At 44.5% G+C, this 22,918-nt stretch overlaps 1 protein-coding gene across 1 annotated transcript in view; it reads left to right on the top strand.

Moving 5' to 3' along the window:
* The first annotated feature begins 559 nt into the window (after positions 1–559).
* Positions 560–22,918, top strand: part of Arhgap42 (Rho GTPase activating protein 42) — a 236,703-nt gene continuing 214,344 nt past the window's right edge. The window contains exon 1 of the mRNA XM_052751978.1: positions 560–1,052. Within this exon, the coding sequence (XP_052607938.1) occupies positions 899–1,052 (154 nt within the window). The 5' untranslated portion in view covers positions 560–898. The remainder of the gene's footprint in view (positions 1,053–22,918) is intronic.

Raw genomic sequence — 22,918 nt, 5'->3', positions numbered from 1 at the left:
AGGCATTAACGATTCCTTTGAAAGGCTTGGTCAGGTCAACACTTTGAAAATCTCCGGTTTGTGGGCCTGCCCATCCAGGTATCAATTTGAGACAGTAAAACTGGGTGCAAAATATGTAAATTCCAAAACTTTCCCACCTTCTTACGGACTGGGGGTGGGGGTGGGGATGGGACACCCAAGACACCTCACTGCTGATCAGTGCAGCGGGGCTGGGAAGCAGGCAGAACACCCTTTCCACCTTGGACACATGGGCAGGATCCTGAAGTGAAACCTGAACGTGGCTGGGAAGTAGTTTATTCCAGCAGGCTTGAGGATACTGACTTTAGCCAGAGTTAACGTGGGCGTCTCTTCCCGTGTGCCTGGGAGGGACGCTGGGGGCTGGAGATGGTTTGGGGCGCACAGGGACAGGCGGCCACAGTGGGCCCGGAGGGGAACAGGTCGCGCTCGGGGCGAGGCTGTTGAGCAGTGCCGGGCGCCGGGAGCGAAGTGCGCTCGGCGGGGACCGGGCGGGGACCGGGCGGGGACAGCGAGGGGCGGGGATCGCGGAGGAGGGTCGGCCGGGCCGCGTGCACTCGGCACAGGGGGCGGGTTTCCCTGCGGGCCCGAGTCGCCGCGGGGCGCCGCTGGCTAAGTGCGCGCCACTGTCCCCACGGCCCGCGAGTGGCGCTGCCAGGAGGCTGTGCTCTGCGGCGCAGCCCGCAGCCTCGCTCCCCCCACGCTGCGAGTGAGCTAGCGAGCGACTATGCACCCCGGTGACAGCGCCCTGAGCCTCCGCCCGGCCTCGGGGCAGCTGCACTGAGCCTTGCGCGCGGGGCCCGGTCCTCCGCGCTTCCCCGCGCTCCCCCGCGTTCGCAGTGTCCCCCACGCCCGCCGCTACCGCGGCCGCCGCTCCTGGGCCATGGGGCTGCCCACTCTGGAGTTTAGCGACTCGTACTTGGACAGCCCGGATTTCAGGGAGAGACTTCAGTGTCACGAGATCGAGCTGGAGAGAACCAACAAGTTCATCAAAGAGCTGCTGAAGGATGGCTCTCTGCTCATCGGGGCGCTGAGGAGTGAGTGGCGGGCCCCGGGGTGTGCAGGGCCCCGCGGGGTGCGGGACCCTGGTTAAGAAGCCCAAACCGAGCTTCTTTTGTTTGAATGGATTGGGGACAAAAGCTGAAGGGCTCCCCTGCTGGTGGCCAACAAAGTCTGTTACTAGTGGTTCCTATTTACTTCCCTGGCAACACCGGGAAGGGAAAGATCCCCAGACTACCCTACAGAGTCAACTCTTGTAGCCGAAAAGAGAAAAGATATGAGGACTTTCACTTTTGTTTGTTGTTGCCAAGGTTTCGGTGCCTGGTTGTGTTTTGTTTTGTTTGTTGTTTCATTCTGTTGTTGTTTTGTTTTTCTTTTTAAACGTCCTAGAGAGTGCCAGGCATGGTGGTACACGCCCGTGGTGCCGGCACTGGCGAGGCTGAGGCAGGAGGAATGCTAGGAGTTTGAGGCTAGCCTGAATTAAGAATGAAATGACAGGTCAGCCTGTCTCAAAACAAACAAAAAACAACAACAAACAAACAAAAACTCCGGGGGAGGAGTGGACTCAAGAGCACGGTTTTCAGCGTTAAAAATGAAGCTAGCGAATTTAGTAATATTTTAGAAAAATAATTTCATACGACAATGACTCGTCATTGATTTGACTTTTAAAAAATACACGTCTGCAGTTTGGCCATTGGCAGGTTGTTTGGACACAGTACAGTACCGGTGGATTTTTACAGCCCTAGAGAGTTTTCTGTGAGTACTACATTCTGGCCTGCATCACGTGTGGTGTTGACCATTGGTGAGCGCTCGGGTCTAAGTTCAATTAGACTTAGGATAGATGTAGGTATCTGGATTCTGCCTCCTTTCCCACCCCCCTCACGACAGGATATTCTTTACTCATTTCTCCTCCAGAACTTACCCTTCGATTTTTACAACTTAAAAAAGTTTCTCACTCCAGACTTTCTCACACTGAGAACCAAGTGAATTACTACAGGGCTAAAGCTTAACTATTGCCTTTCCCGGGGCCCATTTGTGTCTAAAACAGGAGCTTGGGAAGGCTTCAGCTTCTAAGTTCTTTGGTTTTGATGAGGGCACTAACGTTGGCTGGAGAGGCCTCTGGGTGACTGGGTAGACCCCTTCAGAGGGGTGCTGTCCATGCTCAGGTGGAGTGAAGACTACAGGACTAGGGTTTGTGTTTGCCTGAAGCAGACTTAACGTCCAGCCTCTGATCTATATTTGATTTGTGGTTTTTTTTTTTTTTTTGGTTTTTCGAGACAGGGTTTCTATGTGTAGCTTTGCGCCTTTCCTGGAACTCACTTGGTAGCCCAGGCTGGCCTCGAACTCACAGAGATCCGCCTGGCTCTGCCTCCCGAGTGCTGGGATTAAAGTCGTGCGCCACCACCGCCCGGCGTATATATTTGAACACAGTATTACTACCAAGGATTTCTCTTAGAGAGATGTCTTGTAATTATTGCCTTTCCAATCACTTTAGGTTTTAGCAATACCCAGTGCTCAAATATTTATGCACCACATGTTATTTTTCCAGAATAAAGAAAATATGTTTATGCCCATTGTCAATTAATCTGAATTTGAGATTACTATAATAATAATTATTTACATGGTTTGTGAAAATATGGCTTCTTTGCAGTTCTTTGAGTGGTTGTCTACACAATGTGAACTCCCTTTGTATCTGGTTTGAAATCTTGGTTGAGGTCTCAGAACCAATCTTACTGAGCACTAGGGAGCATGATTTCTCCTCAGAGGGGCCATCCCTTTCCCCAGTGTGCCCTGCCAGGCTGACTCACGCTTTGCATGGCAGGTGATCTACATTTGATGTTTTACAAGGTGAAAATACTTCCTGACACGTATTTTATTTCTCTGGTGATATTACATGCTTTCTTGGGATTCTTCAGTCTAGCTTTGTGAAGATCATGTGTTTCTCGACCCTCTCTGGGGCTGTTCTCTCACATGTCCCTGAGGGCACCAGGAACGCCCAACCTTTTGATGCTGGGATCTGCATTCACAGCTGTCCTGGGAAGAATGCAGCCTGTGGGCAGGCCCTAGGTTGGACATGATGGTACTCTGCCTCCTGAGTTCAGCCTTATGCCCTTGAATGTATAAACCTGCTATTGTTCCAGAATGTAGTACTGTAATTGACACACAGTTTGTACTCTTCTCATTGTGGAAGGAACTGTTTCACTTCTCACTGAATGAATTCCCGGGACTGGTGAGATGGCTCATTGGGTAAAAGTGTTTGCCATGCAAGTTGCACCACTCATGACCACCTGAGTTCATAGCCTGGAACCCCTAGTGGAAGGAGATAAGTTACTCCCCAAAGTCACTTCAGTTGATCATAGGCATGCCAACACACACACACACACACACACACACACACACACACACACACACACACACACACATCAAATGAAGAGATAGGAGAGTACTGCTGTTTACTCACCAGTCCACTTCTGTTCCCCAAAGAGGACACTCCAGGCCAAGCGGCGGCGGCTGCTGCTGAGTGCCAGTCCTCTGAGGCGGCTGGGTCTGAAGGACTTGCCCTAGCGCTTTCCCAGGCCCACCGAGGGAGCCCTGCTCCTCCAGTCTGGCTCTCCTGACTTTTCTCCTGCCGATCTTAGGAGGTCTTCAACTAGTTTAATAGTTGTGTCCCTGATCCATTTTAGGTTTTTAACTAAACTTGTATTTCACTTACAATGATTTTCTAATATAACTGGTTTAACTAAAGATAGCAGTGTCTGATTTCTACTCTTAATGAGTAGAATTTTTCTGCAAGCATTCCTGTGTATGTGTTTGTTTGATGCAGAGTCTTAGGCAGCCAAGACTGGCCTCGAGCTCTCTCTCTTCTTGTCTTTGCCTCTAGAGTTCCAGGTTTTTTGGCACATGGCACTACATTCATGTGCATGCTCTCTTTTGGTTTATATGTACATGCCTGTCCCAGTAAAACTATGCATGTCTCCTGACCCAGGTTTCTTTAGTTGGTTGTATAGATGACTGCTTATTAATTGAATTAGATATTTTATCTTGTAGGTTTTTCATTGTTGTTGATGTTGTTTCTTTGTATTTGGAGACAAGGTCTTACTATGCAGTTCAGACTGGCCTTGAACTTGAAATCCAGCTGCTTCAGCTTCCTGAGTTTGGAATCACAGCATTGCATTACCACATTGAGCTGAACCACATTTAAATTTTATTTTATGTGTTTGCTTGCATGTATATGTCTACAGCATATGTATGCAGTGCCTATAGAGGCCAGAAGATGTATCAGATCCTCTAGGACTGAAGTTTATAAACAGCTGTGAGCTACCATGTGAGTGCTGGGAATTAAACTCAGGCCCTCTTGAAGAGTAGCAAGTGTTTCCATTTTTACTTACTTGTTTATTTTATGAGATGAGGGATCACTATGTTGCCCAGGCTAGTCTTAAACACCTTAGCTTGGTTGCTCTTCTTACCTTTAGATTCCAGCATTCTTGGTCTGACAGGCTCACATGATTTCAGTTTAAATGAGTCCATTCTATTTTTGTACCCACTCTGTGGAAAAGGGTGATGGTTTAGCATATCCATCTTGACTTGAGTTCAAATTCCAAGTATGATAGCTGGCAAGTAGCTACAAACATTATTACTCCTATGATTATCCACTTACTTCATGACATACCTTATATCTATAAGTGATATTTGACAATGTTCTTGATAGCAGTGACTCAAGTTTGGTTCAATCTGCGTGACTCAGAAACTCCACCCTTATCAAATATTATGTTATGTGAACTTTATTCCTTTATCAGGTGCCAGTTTTAAAATCTTTAAATCACAGGTTTTTACTTATTTTTTCTTTTAAGGATCATATGTGATAAAATATTCCCGTGATATTCTCTTATTCTTTCCCATATACTTTTTTTTGTCTATCCTTTGCATTTAAAGAACCCTTGAGAGCAAAATGGACTTTGTTCTTCAAGTAGAGGGTAAGAAGAGAAGTGGGGTGATATTTACATTGCATTAGGGTTTACATTGCATGAGTGGTCCAGAGATGAAGTGCTGTGCGATGTGGCTGGGTTCTATGCCAACAATATGCCCTTCAAAGGCACTGTTCTTGGATTTCAGTGGCTCCAGGGGTCTTGGAGCCATCGAGGTAGATACTGAAATTAGACGATAAGCAGACTAGATAACCCCTCTGTCAGTCTTCTTCCCTCCAGCCTGCTCGGCACCATCTGGACCAGTCTTGCTCTATTCTGGCTTTCCTCTCAGGGGCTTATGCTGGAACTGGCATTTGGTTTGCTGTTAACAGTTTCTTAAACCTGTGTTTGGGGTTATTTGAAACAGAACAACCATAATGGAGACTCATATATTCAATTATTTATTGTGATTGTTAAATATATGTTGGTTACCAGTTTGACAAGACGTGGGAAGAGGGAGCCTCAGTTGAGGGCTTGTCTCCATAGGAATGGCCTGTGGGAATGTCTGTGAAGCATTTTCTTGACTGGTTAATTGATGTAAGAGGGCCCAGCCCACTGTGGACAGTATCATCCCTCAGAGCTGTTGGAAAGTAGCTCACTGTGAGATGGAGAGCCAGTAAGAAGTGTTTCTCCATGATTTTTTCTTCAGTTTCTGCCCTCACTTTCCTCAATGACAGAATGAGACCTGGAAGTATAAGCTGAAAGAACACTTTCCTGTGCAACCCTTGCTCATGCTGTTAATCCCAGCAGTTCGAACTAGGCCAGTATTAAGCTTGAAACAAATTCCGTGTATTACTTTCATACGATCTTAAAAGCAAATGAGTTTACAATTTTAATGTAAACAATACCAAAAAACCAACACAAAACTTGTCAACTCCGTATAATTAATTTAATGATGTTGTTTTGCTGAAACTAATTTTCCTCTCACAGAGATCGTTGATAACATCTATAGTGTTTGTGGCTTTTCCCAGTGGGAACTCCTTTGGCACTGATGCCTTGTTGATGGCCTAACCCCACTGCCCCAGTCATTCACTGGACATACCACAGGCCTTCTAGAAGCAGATGATTATGACACTAGTGACCCAAGACCCCAAGAAGATTCATTGCGCTCATTCCAGTGGTTGGGATGGGGCACAAGATGATGTTGTGTAATATGCTAGGGAGGTAAGTAGCATAGGTTATCCCAGTTCCCTGTAGACATCTACTGTCACAGCCACAGACCTCAGTGTGAAGTTCACTGCTAACCATGTATTTGTGATCTGGAATGAGGTAAGTGTTAAAGGTAAACAGAAAACCCAGTGTTGGTAAACAGTAAATTGTCGTAGAAACGAAGCTAGTATGCTGCCACAGACCTAATCAGCCTACTACTTGGAGGGGGGGTGCAGACAGGAGGATGAGGAGGGAGTTCATGGCTTGACTTGATAATTTGGCTATGTAGCAAGATGGAGGCCATCCTGGGCTACACAAGACTCTTCTAAAAAGACAGCAATAACGAAAAGGAGTGGTGGGAAAGATGACGGACCCCATCTCCCATCTGTTGCCCATACTCAGCCTTGTCCATGGACTTTTCCTGAACCAGTCTCTGCTTGGTATACTTAGGCCTCTTCTGTATTCAGAAGTTTTGGTTGTGTAGGGAAAAATAATTAAGTAAAAAGAGGAAAGGGAAAGTTCACAGCACTGGAGAGGCCATCCATGGTTCCCTCCTGTTTACATAGTCATTTGCAGATGCGCTGAGAAGTATCACCTGAGGCTCTTCTTGGTATCTGAAATCCAGTCAGGCTGTCTTCACCTGAAGTGACATCCACGGTTCTGTTTACTCTGGAGTGCTGTTGAGTGCTGTGCATTCCACTGAGGTGGTTTCGCTTGCTGGATTGGGCAGCCCAGTCAAAAGTGTGAATGTGTAATTACCTCACCATTCATCTGCTCCTGATAGTCCTTAGAACCCAGAGTAAATGAGCAGACGCCTTTCAACCAAGCTGTAATTAATTTTAGGAGCTGGATTCAGACTATGGCTCTTTAAGGTCATTTCAGGGACTTGGTCCTCAGGAAGGCAATCATACTTGTGCTAATTTCAATGGGTGCCTTGGTGCTCATCGGAGTGGAGCTGAGCCAGCCTGGCTGGTTATTCCAATCTACTTCATTGTGTGTTCCACAGGAGCTTAGTGGACACTCTAGAATGGTGTCTGTTTCTCCTGAGTTCCTTTGCAACAAGGTGGTCATTGAGGCACTTTTCTGGGTTAAAAGGTCAGAAAAACGGGTTGCAGTGAGAATAGAAAGGCAATGCCTGTGTGTTGGAAGGGACATCTTAGCAGTAACTACTGTGTGCACAGCCTCCCGTCACCAGGGCTAGGGAGTTCTTAGAGGGCAGAAAATTCAGGGAACCACTAAATTCTGAGTACTGAAAAGGTGCTCTCCAAAACATCCTTTCAATCATTATTGCTTCTTAGACTGCAGAGTTAACTGAATGAAAAGTGATATTTAGGATTATGTAAAATAAAAAGAATACAGTTCACATTTGGCATTGTTTTGGTGACAAGTATAAGTCGAGTAAAATTTTATGTATTTCCTTGGAAAGTGGCGAATCTTTTCCCTAGATTTATGAGCAGAAACAGGAGGCTTAAGAGAGTGGAATGCTACACTGCACTGAGTAAGTATTATGCCACAGTAAAATGCTTATGAGGGACAAACGAGAAAGGGAGAAGGGAATAAGTTTGTATAATCTTGAATTTCTTTCCTGAATCTTGTTTCTTGGCAGAGCTCTGATTACAGTGCCAGCCATCTTGCTGCTTGGATCGAAATTCTGCCCATGTTAGCTTCTAAGCAGGTGCCATGTGCCACATCCCCACCTGCCACCAGGCAAGTTCACCTTGCAACTCTGCCAATTTTCCCCCTTTCTTTGAGCTTGCCAGAATGCTGCCCTGAATCTAATAATCTTTACAGTGTGTCCTTCGTGGACCAGGCCTCATCCACTGAGAGCTGCTTTCTACTGACTTTCATCCTGAAAGTTAGAATCCACTCCCAAGTGCCTGGTCGTGGATGTCATAGAACCCTGGCTTCATCTTTTACAGCAGCCAAGCTCTGAGTTATTGATGCCTGGCTTCTGTATGATCATAGCAACTCACAGAAAACTAGTTCATCCCAAGTAGCCCCTGAAGGGAAGAGAAAGAGCAAGGTGCTAACATGACAGTCATTGAATTTGATTATTTATGGTGCTGCATGCATGGAATCCCAGCAATTAGGACACTGAGACAGGAAGGTCAGGAGTTTAGGGTTATTCTTGGCTACACAGTGAGTTTGAGGCCAACCTGAGCTATGTGTGACCCTGCCTCAAAAAAGGAGGGAGAGGAAGGAGGAGGAGGAGGAGGAGGAAGAAGAAAAAGAAAGTTATGTAAATTCTTGGCCAAGTGAACTTAAATTTAAGTTTTAAAAAAATTATTATTAGCTGGGCATGGTGGCCCATGTCTTTAATCCCAGCACTCAGGAAGCAGAGTCAGGCAGATCTCTGTGAGTTCGAGGCCAGCCAGATCTACAGAGGGAGTTCCAGGATAGTCAGGGTGACACAGAGAAAGCCTGTCTCAAAAATCAAAAATCAAAATTATTATTTTGTGTGCGTGTAGTGCTCGAGTTTGGCCTTATACACCATATGTGGAGGTCAGAGGTTAACTTTGTGGAGGTGGTTCTCCCCTTTACCTGGGTTCCAGGGATAGAACCCAGGTTTCCAGGATTAGACAGCACGCACCTCCGTCTTCTGAGCCATCCTCTGGGCCCAGATTTAAACTTCAGTTTTGATATTTCTAGGAGGCATCTAATTGGATGTGGCTGACCAGAACACTCTACAGTATCTGACTTCACTGTACATACCTTTAAAAACAATATTTTAAATCTTCAAGCAAGAGGATTGTGATGTCCAGGCCCTCCTGGGCTCTGCAACCAGACCCTGTCTGGAAAAGAAATATCCCGTTACTACACTGAAGCATGAGTTGTGGTGGAGCCTGTACACAGACCAGTGGGTAAAGAGCATGGTTTGCTTTAGAACATGTCAAATGCAGAGCAGGAAGATGTACTCAGGCTGCTGGGGACTTTTTGATTTTGTTTTTTCCAACCTTTTTCTTTTTTGCAGAGGTGTGGATGCCTAGAAAATTAGGAGGGCCTGCTTTTCTACGTTTTGCATTCTTGAGTGGAAACAACATTTTAGATTATCATAGACATGCTGGGAGAGGCAAGAGTCATGTACCTCATGAACACTGCAGAACAGTTTAGTGATGACAGAATTTTATTTTTCAGTTCTAACTTTTAGGTTAGATATTACAAGACTAAGGGTATTTTGAGAAATGCAGAATTCCTGGATGGTGATGGCCTACGCCTTTAATCTTAGCACTCAGGAGTCAGAGGCAGGTGGATCTCTGAGTTGGAGGCCAGCCTGGTCTACAGAGTGAGCTCCAGGACAGCCAGGAGCTCTCAAAACCCTGTCTTGAAAAACCAAAACCAAAAAAAGAAAGAAAGAAGGAAAGATAGAAAGAAAGAAAGAAAGAAAGAAAGAAAGAAAGAGAAAGAGATGGAGAGAGAGAAAGAAAAGAAATGCAAAATCATGACATTTTATCTGTTGATTTTCTGGTAAGTCTGTTGATTTTTTGGTCTCTCATTAAATAATGTTGCACTTCTCAAGAATTAGATAGGTGGGTGAGCAGTTTCTCTAAACTTAAAGGGCCATATTCTGCAGGTGAAAGTTTTCCCATTAAGGTTTCTGTCTAAAGGGAAGATGGTAGCTTAGAAAATGACATTTCCAGGCATGCCTGCAAGGCGCAGTTGGACTCTGAATGCACCCAGACTGGCTTTTTCGTTGTTTTAGTTTTTTTCAGACAGGGTTTCTCTGTATAGCACTGGCTGTCCTAGAACTCACTCTGTAGAACAGGCTGGCCTCAAACTCAGAGACCCTCCTGCCTTTGACTCCCAAGTGCTATCTATCTATCTATCTATCTATCTATCTATCTATCTATCTATCTATCTATCTGTTTGTCTGTCTGTCTATTTATCTCTGTACCTACACAGGGTATTACTGTGTAGCTCATAATGGACTCGAATTCACTAGGTAGCCTATAGCTAGCATTTTCCTGGTCCTGCCTGGCCCACGGTCAGGACAAATCTCTCTCACCTGCCAGTCCCGCAGCTGCTCAGACCCAACCGAGTAAATACACAGAAACTTATATTGCTTACAAACTGTATGGCCACGGCAGGCTTCTTGTTATCTAGTTCTTCTATCTTAAATTAACCCATTTCTATAAAATCTATACCTTGCCACATGGCTCGCGGCTCATCAGTATCTTACATGTTGGTACTCATGGCAGCAACTGGCAGCGTCTCCTGACTTACTTACAAGAGGGTGAAACAAGGAGATTTCAGTTATCAGATGCTCCCTCCACGGTGCATCTTCTTGTTGAAGCTTCAGTGTGCCTCGTATTGGGGACTGTGCTTTCAACTTCAGTCACGGCATATGCTAGCTCAAGGCAACCCAGTTTAATGTGGGGATTTAGCAAGGCAATTCCATGTAGTTTATCTGGTAGTTAAAAGGAGGTTTATTTTGGGGTAACTTACAGCCAGGAAAGGGGTCAGTTACAGGATCGAGGAGAGGTGCGGTGCAGTCCAGAGGGGTTCTCTGGAGAACTCTGACTTGGTCTGCAATCCAGCATCCAGGATCATAAGGAGCCTAGAGGGCTGGCATGTAGGGATCTCCAGTCTTAAGGGCTCCTGTCTCGGCCACGCCCCAGGGGCAGGTCATAGGTAGGCGTGGCAGTTACTGGCTGCCTCACTGGGGTGGTGCTTCAAGGTCAAAGCTGGAACAGCTACCTACTGCAGCAGTTTATCCAAAGCATCTGGGAAAAAGACGTAGGGAACGCTTTCTTCTCAGATGAGCTTAGCATTGTTACTCAAAGGTGTGCCTGGCTAATAGCATTTCATCTCTGATCATTAGAACATTTTAGCACTTGGTAGGTGCATGAAAGATGTAGCATCAGCAGGAGCCAGTCCAGTTTAGTAGAAAGGGCCTGGGCTTTGGAGTGAGTAATGTGCCTTTTTAGTTCCACAGCTGTCGTTTGTAACTGTAGGCATATCTGCACTTCTCTTGTGACTTTACCCACCCACTACAGAGTAGTGAATAATGTTTATTTCACATGCACATGTTTCTTTGTACTGGATATATTTAAAATTTTTATTTATATAATGTGCATGGGTATTTTGCCTGCACATATGTCTGTGTATCAAATGTGCACAGGACTGGTGCCCTCACAGGCCAGGAAAGGGATCAGATCCCACAGAACAGGAGTTGTAGATGGTTGTCAGCCATCATGTGGGTGCTAAGAATTGAACTTGTGTCCTCCTGAAAAAGCAGCTAGTGGTCTTAACTGCTGAGCCATCTCTCCAGCTCTGTACTGGATATTTGACATCTGCAGAGTATATAGTGCAATGGATGACACTTGATCTTCAATATTAATTTTCTCACCCTTTTCCTCTCCAGATAATATTGATGCTAGGAAGTGAATATGCTTATTAGATGGCCAGATAAAGAGATTGTGTCCACCTAATATCTGGAAACACTGAAGTCAAAGGTTGTCATCAGACCACTTAATAGTGGGACTGATTCTAAAACTCTATGGGAAGAAAAATCATTGAGAAAAACTGGAATACTATGGAACCTTACTACAATGAGATTAATTAGATCAGGCTTATTAAGAAAATGATATTTGTGGGCTGGAGATATGACTCATTTGGCAGAGGGCTTGCCCAGGATGCAGGAGACTCCGGGCAATTCAATTCCTAGCACACATAAACTGGCTGTGGTAGTGCATGCCTGCATCCCAGCACTTGGGAGGTGGAGGTAGGAGGATCAGAAGTTCAAGGCTTTATAGTGAGTTTGAAGATAGCCTGGATACATGAAACTTGATCTCAAACAGGAAGGAAGGAAGGAAGGAAAGAAGGCAGAGGGAATAAACAAATTGACATTTGCATTAAAGAATCTTCTCTTGGGCCAGTGGGATGGTGCAAGCCTGATGGGTTTAGTTCAATGCCCAGAATCCATAGTGGAAGGAGAGAACAGACCCTTGCAGTGACCCTTTGACCTCCACATTGTGCACTGTGTGCATGCACACCTGCACTCAGATACAAACATCACACCTGTGCTCACACACATACACACATGTGCACACACACACAATTTAATAAAGGAACATTTGTTCAGCAACTATAATATTGTGTAGTGACTCAGATATACGGGGGATTGCTACAAAAGTGAAATTGTACAACTGATTATGATTTGCTGTTAAAATGCTGTATTAAGAATTACACAGCTTATTTTCAGGATACCATTTCAAAGGATTTTTTTTTGACAAGGTCTCACAATGTAGCTCTGGCTAACTCTCTACATAGACCAGGCTGTCCTCATACTCATAGAAATCCACCTTCTTCTGCCCGAGAGCTGAGATTAAGGGTGTGTACCACAACACCGAACTCAAAGGGCTGATTTTTAATTTTCTGGGGATGCTTTCTTTAAATGTCATTCTTTTTTTTTATGTTTCATTAATGTCATGAAACTCACCCTATTAAACATTCAGATTTTTTTTCATATACTTAGAGTTGTGCCTCATTACATTATTTTTAGCATTTTTTTATCACCCTTGGTTAGCCCTCACATCTCATATTTTGATAAAGTAATACTGCTATTACAATGCTCCAAAAGGAATCTTTTCTAGGCTGTTCTATGATGATAAACTTTATTTCACTTTTAATTTAGCCTTCTGTGTTGAAATGGATACACTTTAAATACATTATACATGAATAAATTATCATACATACAATGTTCACACTGTTGTGTTAATATTTTCTTTCCAGTTGAGCATTTTTTTGTTAATGTAAGAAGTCCACAGACTGAAGGTGCTATTTATGTGTAAGGTGCTATTTATGTGTAAGTAATTTAAAACACTCTACATACGAAATGTAAAGGGAACCAGAGCAGGCTGCAACATCTGTAGTGGGCTCAAATTCACTAAAAGGAAATTGGATCATGTATCTGCTATGTGATTGAATATGACTTTCATCTTGTGAAGAATTCCTTCTGGAATGAGGCCTGTGGTGTTCAGGTTGTGACGAGGCATTTAGGAAGCCCTGACGTGCTGGGGTGCTGGGGTGCTTGTGCTGGGTACAGCCACAGCCTCTGCTGGACTTTACCAGAAATAAAAAGCCATTTATACAGCCTCTCTAGCTCCCATGCTCAGACTGCTGGTTTTCACACAGGGTCTGCTGACGCCAGTCCCGGCATCTTTCTTTTTTTTTTTTCAAATTTTTTCTTTTTTTAAGTGTTAAGTGTCTTTTATTTAAAAAATAGATTTATTCATTTTAGTCTATGTGTGTTTTGCCTGTACATATATCTGTGCACCAAATGCCTAATGACTCTGAGGTGTTTGTGGTAGCACTTGCCCTGGGTCACACCTTGGTCCTGAACACTCAAGCAATGTGGAATGTACTGTGTACACCCTCATGCTGAACACACCAAAGACCACAGCCTGAACCACCTCAGCTGTGGTTCCAGACTGCCCTGTGCTAGGCCTTGTAGGGGTTTCTTGTTTTGTGTCTGTGTATATGAACTTCTCTGTGCTTACAGAAACATAATGGCTGAATTATTGAAAACAATGATTTTTAGTATTTTCTTACCATCCTTTTTTCAGAATGTATCACATTAGTATATATCTGGAATCTGTATGTGTCAAAATGTTTTGTTTTTAAAAGTTGCTGCTTGGGCTAAGGAAGTGGCTCAGTGGTAAAAAGCACATATTGCTCTTCCCGAGGACCTGAGTTCAGTTCCCAGCACCCATGTCAGGTGACTCATAGCTGACCGTAACTCTGGTTCCAGCAGATCTGAGGCCTTATGACCTCAGATGGGGACCCACACGCATGAGGCACACACACACACACACACACACACACACACACACACACACACACATGCGCGCGCGTGCGCGCGCGCGCACACACGCACTCATACATACACACTTAAGAAGAATAAAAATAAACAAACCTCCAGCCAAGGAGATATGAGGGCTTTCAGCTGTTTTAATACTGCCCAGCACTGCTGTGCATTGGCTGTGAGAACACTGTGTGCGGCTTAGGAAGTGACCCCGAGCTATGGGGTTAAATTTACTTGTAATTGAAATTGATTAGGAATGGCAAACAAGTGCTATTACAGTTTACTAAAATGATTACTTTTCTATTAAATATAAATTTTATGATCTAAATTTGAGAGAAAAACTAAGGTATAGAATTGTTTACATATTATTGTCATTACATGAGGAAAATGTGCACATGAAAATATAATGAAATATACTGAAAAGAAAAGCTATGTGTAGACGTGCAGGGGTGGGGTGGATGGGAGCTGTTATTAGGGAGATCCCAGCCTTGGCCCCTGTAGGAAGTTATGGAGACCTACTGGGAGACTGAGGCAGGTTTGTCAAAGCCTTGCTCGACAGTTTTCTGTTATGTGCATTTGTGTGTGTGTGTGTGTGTGTGTGTGTGTGTGTGTGTGAAAGCACATAAAAAAGCAGTTTAAGGAAGATGTTTATTCTTTTTTACAATTTCATGATACAAAGGCCTGGCCAGGAGTCACACTGCTCCCAGACAGGAAGCAGAGTAATGAGTGCCATTCAGGGGGCCCCCAACCTTGAGAACGGTGCTCCTCACAGTCAGGGGGCCCCCAACCTGGAGAACAGGGCTCCTCAAATTCAGGGGGCCCTCAACATGGAGAATGGGGCTCCTCACATTCAGGGGCCCCTAACCTGGAGAATGGGGCTCCTCACATTCAGGAGGCCCCCAACCTGGAGAACGATGCTCCTCACATTCAGGGGGCCCCCAACCTGGAGAACGGTGCTCCTCACATTCAGGGGGCCCCCAACCTGGAGAACGGTGCTCCTCATATTCAGGGGCTTCCAACCTGGAGAATGGGGCTCCTCACAGTCAGGGGGCCCCCAACCTGGAGAATGGTGCTCCTCACGTTCAGGGGGCCCCCAACCTGGAGAATGGGGCTCATCACATTCAGAGGGAGTCTTTTCACTTAAATTAAACTTCTTTGGCAATGCCTTCACAGACATGCCCAGAGGTTTGTTTCTTAGGTGATTTTAAATTTTGTAAGTCGACATCATTGAGGCCGGAGAGCTGGCATAAGAGGCCCTGCTGATCTTGCAGAGGACTCAGGTTCAGTTCCCAGCAGCCATAAGGTGGCTCATAACCATCTATAACTCCAACTCCAGGGGAGTTTATGCCTGCTTCTCTCCTTCACTTTCATCAGACACGCTTGTGGTGTAGACATATATACAGGCAAAATATCACACACATAAAAAAAGTATGTAAAATAGATTAAACATCAGTTTGTGTGTGCATGTTACTCTCTCTGTATATGTAAACACACACACACACACACACACACACACACACACACACACACACACACACACATATCTGTTAACAGAATGAATCATCACAGTATTTGTAGATACCTGTACATGCAAGTGTCTTTGTGTATATATACATATACACATGTATGTATTTGTGTGTGTGTGTGTGTGTGTGTGTGTGTGTGTGTGTGTGTGTGGTGGGCAGGGAATGAGCTTCAAAGCTCAAGCCTATAACTGTGAGTCAGTCGGAGAGACACAACTTTCCAGACTTTACTCTTCACATCTTTTGTTTCTAATCCATGGAAGATTCTCTGTAAATTATTTGCAAGCAACTTTCATTTTGAACCTTCACCAACATTGCCTTCCTGCCTTTTTCCACTTCCAATTTCTGGTTATTTACTTTGTTTTTTCTATTTATGCAATTCCATCTAAGCAATGTTTTTCTGTCCTTTGGAAATGACATGCAGGCAATCCTGAAGGTACATATCCAGGTCTGGTCTGTTTTATTTGGCTGTGGTAAGCATACAGTTTTTATGGGCCAATTAATTATCCCAGGTGTTCCATGAAAATATAACCAGTTTCCCTAAGTAGGATTCTCCTGCACTACAGACTCAGGTTTTAAGAATGTTGAGAATATACTTCTGACAATGATTCCAGCACAGAGCCTAGAGTGAGTTTAATTTATTTTGTAATTTTTTTAAGTGTCTGGAAAAGATTCCAGTTTCTGTGGAAATCCCTCACAGGAAGACATGGTATTATTATGTTGAGGTAACATATGCTGAGGCAGATGCGTCACAGTTGACTTGAGAAAGTGAGAGACTCTGGGTTCAGTAACTGGCTTGTCCTGGCCCCTAAAATTTGCCTTCAGTTGGTTACTTTGGCGTGGACCTTGACCTGGACCCTGTGCTCAGTTTCTGGTGAATCTGTAACTTTCTCTGAGGCTGTTTGCTAGTTTGTGTTTGGGACAACTGGCTTTGCTACGCAGATACATTCAAATTAAGCCCAATCATTTAATATATCATTATTAGCTACTGTCTTAATCATTTTTTTTTGACCATTGACAAAATACTTCAGAAGATCAACTCGGCAGAAGAAAGTTAATTTTGGCTCATATTTCAGAGATTTCTCTCTGGCTCATGGTGTCCGTCCATACTCGGTTGCTCTGATGTTTTGGGAGCTCAGGATAGAACTGAGGTGAGGAGTGAATGGTGTAGAAAACTGTTCAGTGGAAAAGAGAGAGCAAGGGGCCCGGTTCCTGTAGTTCCTACAGTGACTGTAACTCGAGGTTTCAACACTTCCCCCTTGTGCTGGCATGAAGGATAAGTTGCTTTCTTTAATTTTTGCTGAATATCACTTGAAAACTTTAAGGAATTTAGCCAAGAGGAATTTGGTATAATAAAATGTTAGTTATTTATTAGCTCTACTTTAGGGGATCTGCAAAAATCATTTCCGTGGAAGTACTATTGTTGCTTGCCCTGCTTGCTCCTTCTCTGGGCCCAGCTTCACTGATTTCTGTTTACTTAGGAGATGCATGTGTTTGTGTTTTTCATGTGGCTTGAATTTTATCATATTTATCAGTCATCTTTTCTAACCAGATTATTATACCAGTGTCTCTTCTGCTCTTTCTCATAACAGAAAGAAATAATAATTTAAGTCAAGAATTTGGACCTGGCCTTGTCTGACCCCTCTGAGTAGATATGGTTTTCTAATAAGGTGACAGCATCCTGACTTACTTTCTGCTATTTAAATTGGGAGGAATGATGCAAAGATTTCTGAAATCCTGGTTTTGTAAAAATAGAATCTTTTTAGCAGATCTTTTGAATGATCATGAGAGGATGAAACAATTTGCTTAAATGGAGTTAAAATCCATACACCTGTTAAGTAGAGTCTTAAATAGCCCGAGGTAGAAAGATTACCATTAGTGACATTCTAGAGTAGTACTGCTGTTAAATTTTATTAAAACATTTCAGAGGGTTAACAGTGAATTCAACTCTTAAGCTTACTTTTATGCCAAACAAATGTGTTTGTGTGTTTAGTTCTGAGACGATTCAATTTTATTGGAAGTACCTATTCCCACAAACTTCAACTTCCAAACTTGATGGATGGTTTCATTTTCCTTCGACTTTTGTTAGGAAATGGAAATTCTTAAGTTCCAGTGTGGAAGGCATTTTAGTGAGCAGATGTAACAGCCAGCCCTCTAACATCCCTCATGGACCTTGGACTTGACCAGGAGGCAGTAGACATCCATTATATCTGACATCTCTGGCTAGACTTTCGATTCTTTGACTTGGTTGAACTACACCAGACAGACCTAAAGAACTGTTATCTAAACCAGACTGGATCCCTAATTAATCATACCTTGTACATCTTTGTAGCTCTTGCCTCCAGTTAGGAAGTGTGGGAGGGAGGAGCTTTGGTCTCCCAGAACTTGAATATGAAGATCTAGGAGAACAGTTGAGACCAGTGGAAGTCAGTGCCCTTGAGGGAGTCTCCCTCCCTCTCTGTTTCCTGTTTTCCTGGGTTAGAACTGTCCAGAACAGGCTAGGCTGTGTCCTAAAACAGGAATCCTGCAGTAGAGTAGCACTGAGAAGCTAATGCCTTGGGGAAGAATGGAGTGTTTGCAAACTATCTCAGACCAAAGCAGAGCAGAAGTCTGTCCTGGGCAGCTGCTTGAGGCTCAGGGAGTCAGATTGTATCTGAGGTTCCCTGGCCTCTTCGGCCTTCCCCCAGTAAGAAAGGTGCTTTGCTTATTTGGTTTTCAGAGTAATATTCTGTTTCTCTAGATTTATACTCTGGCATATTATGCCAGAGCTAGGAATTTAGCTGGAAGTTGTTTATGGTCTTCCTGAGACTGAAACTGGTGCTCCCTTCCCAGACACACTCTGGGCATGGCTTCTTGCACCACTAGGGGACCTTACAGAAGGGTCTGGAAGCAACCATTCTTGTTTATAGGACTCTTACAGAATAGAGAGATGAGCAGGGAACTGAGGTAGGTGAGTTTAGCTGGTGGAGACATCACTAGAGCAACTGTAGTGAGCCGCCTTTGGGAGAGTGGCAGCCTCTGTTTGGGAGGACAGCCCGGCCATGCAGGGCAGCATGAACCCAGCATTGAAAAGAAAATCAACTGCCTTCATGACTGGCTATTGGGAAGTGAGGGGAGACCTGGGAAGGGAAAGCCTGGATGTCACTGGCCTAAAGTGCACAGCCAACTCCGGTGTCTGATCTCACTGACAGTTCTGCCCTTGAACTGTGCTGGGTTCAAGCATGGCCTGCGGTCATTTCGTGCTGAATAGGGCTCTTGTCCAGCAATGTAACACTTACCAGTACAGAGCCAGTGCGGACCTGTTTATGGTTCATTGTGCAGGATGTTTTTAAGCTCTAATAGTTAGATACCAGAATTTAATTATGAGTAAATGAAATAAATGAGCAGATGCTGGAAATGCAAGGCAGTTAGTGAAGACAGTAGTTATGGCAGGGAACTGATAGAAACTTCTGGGTAGTAAAGTTGCAAGTTGCTGATTCTGAAGTGGAATTGGAGCTGTGTTTTTGTGGTTTTATATTCTTGGGGTAAAACATGTTTCCTTAGGAGGAATATATTCTTAGAAAGTGAAACTGAAGTTTATTCTAAAAATGCATTCAAAAATAGAAAATTACCCAATAGTTCTAGGAGTGTGGATTGTTTTATTTATTTTTGAAAATTGGCCTACATGAAAGAAGGAAACTACTTCTCTTCTCCTCCTCCTTTTAAACCGTCTAAAGGTTATGTTTCGAACAAATATGTAGCATGGAGGAAGAGAAAATATTAAGCAAAGGCAGAGGGTATTGATTTAGAATCCAGCTCTGAGGGGGGCCCGGGGGAACACTCCTGGATGAACTCTTGAGGTACTTATAGCTATAGAATGAAGTATTCACGGGGTGTCAGCGTCTAGAACAGCTGCCTATCGACCATCGCTAGCCCTTCATTAGCTGAGGATGCTCTGGGCCGAGCAGAGAACACACTCCAAGCAGAGACCGTGGGCAAGAGAAGTCATCTGGAGCTTGATGCAGATTTAATGTTCACTTTCTACAAGAACTGTCCTAGCGTCCTGGGCGCCGAGCCCCTTTGTCCCAGTGGCTCCTAGTGTCCCAGTGGCTCCGAGCTTGGTTTGATCCTAGAAGGTTGCTGAAGTCTACTTAGTAAGTTGAATTAATGTTAGGGAAAAATAGAAAAAATAAGATGCAATAACTTACTGAATGTGCGAAGGAAGACATTGTTTAATGAGGATCACGCCTGAGTATGGTGATGGGATGCAAGCTATGGTTCTTCTTTAAAAGTGTTTATTACATCCATTTATTTGTGTGTGTGTTTGTGTGTGTGTGTTTTCCCTGTTCACCACCTGGATTCTGGGGTTGGAATTCAGGTCATCAGGCTTGGCGGCAAGCGCCTTTACCCACTGAGCCATCTTGCTGGTGCAAAATGTTAATTCTCAGTGTGAATCCTAGTCAAAAATTAAAAAATGAGGGAAACCCCGAGCTGAGGGCCGCATCTCCTGAGGTAAGTGGCTCTGCTGCCCGGATGAGGTGAGGGCTCTCAACTCTGCAAAGGTGGGTAAGCAGCCCTGCTGCTGAGAAGTGTGCTGGCGGCCCTGAGACAGTCAGGGTCACGGTCCTCTGGTGAGGATCACATCTCACCGGGCCTATGAGGCCCTTCAGAGGAGAACCTTGTTGACCCCCTTTAAAAAATCTAGACAGCACTTAGAGCCATGCCATCCAGCAAGTGACACGAAGGTCAAGAAAGCTAATTCACCTCATTTTGCAAGCAGACATTTTCTACTTATACTCACACCTCTGAAATCAGCCATGCCTTTCTATTCTACCCCACGGAGAGCTTCAAAGTTTGGGAGGGACATGAATTGGCTGTTAGAAAAAAGGGCAGATTTTCTCAAGTGAGCAAGTTTGAAACAGGGAGCAAAGATTGTCATCTTTGGTTTCAAGATGACAATAAATAAATCCGATGAAATTTTCAACACATAAAAAGTGGAGAAACTGGTTACATATAGGTTAGGAATTTAAAAATGGGTTGCAAGTGAAAAATCAAAAATGAGGCCCTGAAATTAGAATCATCTGCCACAGAGTGGGTAGTAATTTCTCAGTCTTCAGGACACTTATAAACATTGGCTACTTAGATTATCAAAAAAAGAAAAAAAAAAAGTGAATGGCTGGAGTTCTGCTTAGCTATGAGCATTTGCTGCTCTTCTAGAGGACTGGCATTCATCACAGCATTCATGTCCTGACTCACAACAGCTTGTAACTCGAGTTCTGGAGAATCCGGTGCTCTCTTTTGGTCTCAGCAGGCACTGCAGACACATGTGTACATATACATACATAAAACACATCTTAAAAAGGCGTAAGCTGGGGTAGAGCCGTAGCTCCTTTGGTAGAGTGTTTGCCTTGCGTGCATGGGGCCCTGGGTTCAATGCCCAGTACCACATAAACACATAAAAGTGGGTGTGGTGGCCCCCGGGCAGGTGGAAGCAGGAGGATCAGAAGTTTAAGGTTCGACAACACGGGGAGTTGGAGGCCACCCAGGTCCGGGGGCGGGGGTTCGGGCCCTGGGGCCTACAGTCCACCATGGCCGGGAAGGAAAGGAACAAAAGCCTGCCAGACAGCCAGGATGCAGAGATCGTATTTCACACGTGCAGGAAACAGAGAAACAGAGTGGGGCCAAGCTGCAAAGCCTCAAAGCCCACCCCCAATGCCATATTCCCACCAGCAAGGCTGCTGCACCGGAAGTTTCTAGCACCTTCTCAAACAGTGCTACCTCCAGGGGATGTTCACATACATGAGTCTGTAGGGGTGGTTCTCATTGAAGCTCCATGTCGTGTAGCGGTTCTGTGCTTGTGTAGAGTACTTGTCTAAATGGACTCTACACTGGATGGAGTCTACAGTTTTTCATTAACGCTTAAAGTAATGAGTGGCATTTGAGATGGGGGATTTGGGGGGGAAAGGTTCATGACAGCTCACGATTTACGTGACTCACTAAACACAGTGATTCTCTTATAGACAAGAAGAACTAACCATCTTTCAAAGAAAACACATATGACCAAAAAGACCGGGAAAGGCCCATGGGCTACTTAAAGAATAACAACAGTGTTTGGTGCAGGGAGACCAGAAACATTTCTGGGACTGTCTAAATGACTTCCGCTTCTCTTTCTCTAGTTCTTTCTTCACCACTAGATGTTGTTTTTGTTTTGCTTGTTTGTTTTTCTTTATTGTTTATTTTTTAGCTGAAATAGTTCTTGTGTGCAATGGTGTCAGAAAACAGTTACACACGAATCAGGGCTGTGCTCATAGGTACAGATTTGATGCGTTAAGACAGTGACTGAACGATGCGTCTGCTTCAAGCTCTGTTGGAAGTTTTGGCGGATGTTACTACTTAGCATTGGTCTCTGTGGCAACAGCAGGAAAATGCGAGGAAAACAAACATGGATTCAAAAGAAGTAAGAGATCAAGCCTAGCGGAAGCCCACAGCTGGCCTTCTTGGGGTCACAGTCTAGCATGTTTCTTTGCTGGTGTGTCTGCCTGTGTTATTCTGGGAGCTCAGATCTATGCTGCAGACTTGGCTGTGCTTCTGTCTTCCGAGAGGTCCAGGCAGTCTCATGCACCCTCCCCTCACCCGCCTCTCTCTCTCTCTCTCTCTCTCTCTCTCTCTGTGTGTGTGTGTGTGTGTGTGTGTGTGTGTGTGTTTGCAGGCTCCCAGTGATAGGTGGGAAACTTGGCTCTACCAGCTCTCAATCTCTCACTCTCCTGTAGGTGTTACACATCTTGAATCTGTTATTCAGCATAAAAGAACAGTGCAGCCATTTCACAATCAGAAAGAGAGTACTTGGAAAGAGAAGAGGACCGAAAAAGCTTATCACAAAGCTGTTTATCACTTTTCAATTCCAGGCACTGCCCTTCCATCCTCTTGCTGTTGGCCGAGTCACTGGCCTGTACCCACTCAGCCTGCTGCTGGAGCCAGCATCTGTAGCCTCAGCCATCACTGCCTCAGTGGGCCATCACTGCTCCTCCTCTCCTCTTGTCTAGGAGGTGGCAGTCACGTAAAGCATGCTGGGATTCTGAGCTCCTTGCGTTTCAGCCACGACAGACTGTATAGTCTGTTCTTCTAACCTGGGACTGCACTGGCACAGGAGGAAAAACTATGCAGACTGTCCACACAGGAGAGCGGTCGGTGTAGACGAAGTAGAGATTGCCAACATGTCACTCCTTAATTACTTTCTTCAAACTTCCACTGGGTTCTCAGAAACTGTGTGTGAGCTAACAACATTAAATGAGATGTTTTCTTAGCACCTATAGTAAATTGGAGATCTAAGAGAGAACTCAGGAGACTCCACAGGTAGGTTGTTTCCATGTAGTTATTCTTTTTTTTTTCCCCGAGGGTGAAAGCTGAAATATTAGAGAAGCAGAGCAGCCAGTCATAGTCACTTCTTACCTCTAGGAATCTCAGACCAAAAGCCCCCGTAGTTA

Source organism: Peromyscus californicus, unplaced genomic scaffold, assembly GCF_007827085.1.
Source record: "Peromyscus californicus insignis strain IS unplaced genomic scaffold, ASM782708v3 Scaffold_11__1_contigs__length_118956290, whole genome shotgun sequence".
Lineage (NCBI taxonomy): Eukaryota > Metazoa > Chordata > Mammalia > Rodentia > Cricetidae > Peromyscus > Peromyscus californicus.
Note: the sequence above shows the minus strand (reverse complement) of the source record. Positions and strands in the feature narration are given on the sequence as shown.